General features: G+C 45.2%; 1 protein-coding gene across 1 annotated transcript in view; it reads right to left on the reverse strand.

The window, feature by feature from the left end:
- R3HCC1 (R3H domain and coiled-coil containing 1) overlaps positions 1-2,347 on the reverse strand; it is a 7,715-nt gene that overhangs the window by 2,348 nt on the left and 3,020 nt on the right. Inside the window, exons 4-5 of the mRNA XM_010289619.1 lie at positions 2,036-2,208; positions 672-742 (exon numbers count right to left, since the gene is read on the reverse strand). Coding sequence (XP_010287921.1) covers positions 672-742; positions 2,036-2,208 — 244 coding nt within the window. The remainder of the gene's footprint in view (positions 1-671; positions 743-2,035; positions 2,209-2,347) is intronic.

The following is a 2,347-nucleotide window of genomic DNA, read 5'->3' on the forward strand; positions in this document are numbered from 1 at the left end:
TGGTCACCTCAAGCTGACATCACGTGTTCCTCGCACAGGATGCAAGACAATATAAGCACATTTTAAAAGACGATGCTGTCGTTATTAGACTAAATCCTAAGAAAAGAGCATAAGCTTTTGGACTACATATGCTGCTGGATAGAAGCTTCCTTGGGGTGTTTGTCCCAGAGAAAGTCAGTTTGCCAGGAGGCTCGGAGTCTGACCTGTGTGCCACCGCAGCCGTAAGGTCCCCAGGAGGTCAGCAGCACTCCTTATTCTACACTTGCAGGAATTTTGTCAAGTTATAAGAAAAAAAAAAAAGAGAAAACCCTGAAGTGGCAAAACAGGTTCATTTCTAGAAATGCAGCGCGAGTCACTCGCTAAACAAAAGGTGCCCTGATTATTATCCAAGCCAATTAAAAACCTGCTGTTCTTGCAAAGCAGAGTTTCCACGCACCACCGCAGTAATTCCAGCTTCTCAAGCCTTTTAAGAAGCCTTTCAAGCTTGAAGCGCACAGGAAGAAAGACGTGATGAACCACAACTACCTCTGGCAACAGTTTAGCCCGACTGCGAGACTCGACAGACGCACGTCGCGAACCACCGCGACAGTACAGGGTCACGGCGCAAGAGCCCCAAAACCCCAGCAGCTCTGCGGGTCCCTCAATCGCAGCCACGAATCCAGTCACACTACCTGTAGACAGGCTGGAGAAGATTCCCAGGGCGTGCGTATCATCGACCCACTGAATTTTGAAACCACTCTCGCTAAAATGCAAAGACAATAGAATAATATTCATTAATAAGAAAGAAAAAAAAAACAAAAAACCACCCCCCAAACATACACACAACACAATAAAAGCCATCAGCCACCTTGAGTGCTCAAGTATTTTTATCCAGAGACTGCTGGTGCTTTTCAAAGCATTTACACCTATTTTACATGAGGGGAAAGAGAAGGAAAGGAACAGAAAAACCACTAGATGTGCCCCCTTCCAAGGCCACAATCTACAATACCCCCATCAGCTGCCCCCTCGAACTCTCCTCTTCCTCCAAAGAAACCCTTGGCCAAAATCAACCTCAATTTCAGGGACTGTTTTGTAACAGAAACAGTTTGTCATTCAGGTAGCGCTTTACAGACGCCACCCCATTGCTCAGACATCTACAATAAAAAGCAAGTGATTTGTAACAGTGGTTTACAAAGCTGAGGGTGAAAATCTAATAAAGTGTCAGTGGAAAATGCGAGTTTAGGAGCAGGGAGTTCAAAGATTTTCCTGCAGCACAGGAAATACAAGTACAATTAACTGCTCAGATTGGATGCATGAATTTTCATCTTGGTTTCACTCTCACAGCAAGTGGAAAAAATACATTAGAGGAAAACAGAGACAATAGACAGTAGCTTATTTAAAATGTAGATCATGTTCTTTAATTTAAGGGATCTGTAAGTGGTGAAGTGTTCACATCCAAACCGTCAGGTATATCAAGAGGGGGAGGATGGTGGGAGGAAAACACGGAGGTGCCTGCAGACACCGTGTCTGCACGCTCTGGCAGAAGCAAGACTAATTCAGAGCTGCACCGAGCTCTGTTTATCACTATTTATCACTAATGCAGGGCTGAACTTTGTTCTGGTCCTGCTACTAATCCAATGTCACTCCCTCTAGGCGCACGGCTCTGTTCCCCATATTTACATAATAAATCATCTGCAGGACTGAGCCCTTTTTCTTGCAAAGATTTACGTAGGCACATAATTTCACTCAGGCACCGGGACACAATAATGAAGAAGCTCCTAGAAAGCACCTAAAGACTCTCACTGAAGCCAGAGCAGTACGAATAAGCCCACACGTAGATAACTGCATGTATGAGAGCGCCCTGAAGAACCGGTCATGTTTTAAAACATGCATAAACTGCAGGAAAGCGTCCTTTAAGGCACAGAAAAAGCGTAAGACATAAGGGCACGAAGGTGAAACTGAAATTCAAAATTCATGAGATTCTGTTGTGCATTCAAGTCTGAATACTGCTCCCTTCATGCCCCTGATGTGCCCAGGCTCTCAGAGAGGTACTCACTGGAAATCCGAGAACACTTCTAAGAGGTGCTCCGTTTTCAGCGATGGGGAGAAGTCGTAGATTTCAGTTACGTGGCCAAAATCCCCCTCGCTGAGCTGTGCATCTCCGTAGCTGGAATAATCGAAGCTGATCTTCTCAATGCTTATGTCCTTCACTGTTAAATAACCCACAATCTGAGAATATTAAAAAAAAAATTAAATCAAAAAATAATCAGAGAAGGTTTCGCTTCAAAGCGCAATCCTCCAGGCCCCACCTCGGTCCCTGCAAACCACCTCTGCGGCCACACTCCTGCCAACGGGTTCAGCAGCCGCC

Source organism: Phaethon lepturus, unplaced genomic scaffold (assembly GCF_000687285.1).
Source record: "Phaethon lepturus isolate BGI_N335 unplaced genomic scaffold, ASM68728v1 scaffold28456, whole genome shotgun sequence".
Taxonomy (NCBI): Eukaryota; Metazoa; Chordata; class Aves; order Phaethontiformes; family Phaethontidae; genus Phaethon; species Phaethon lepturus.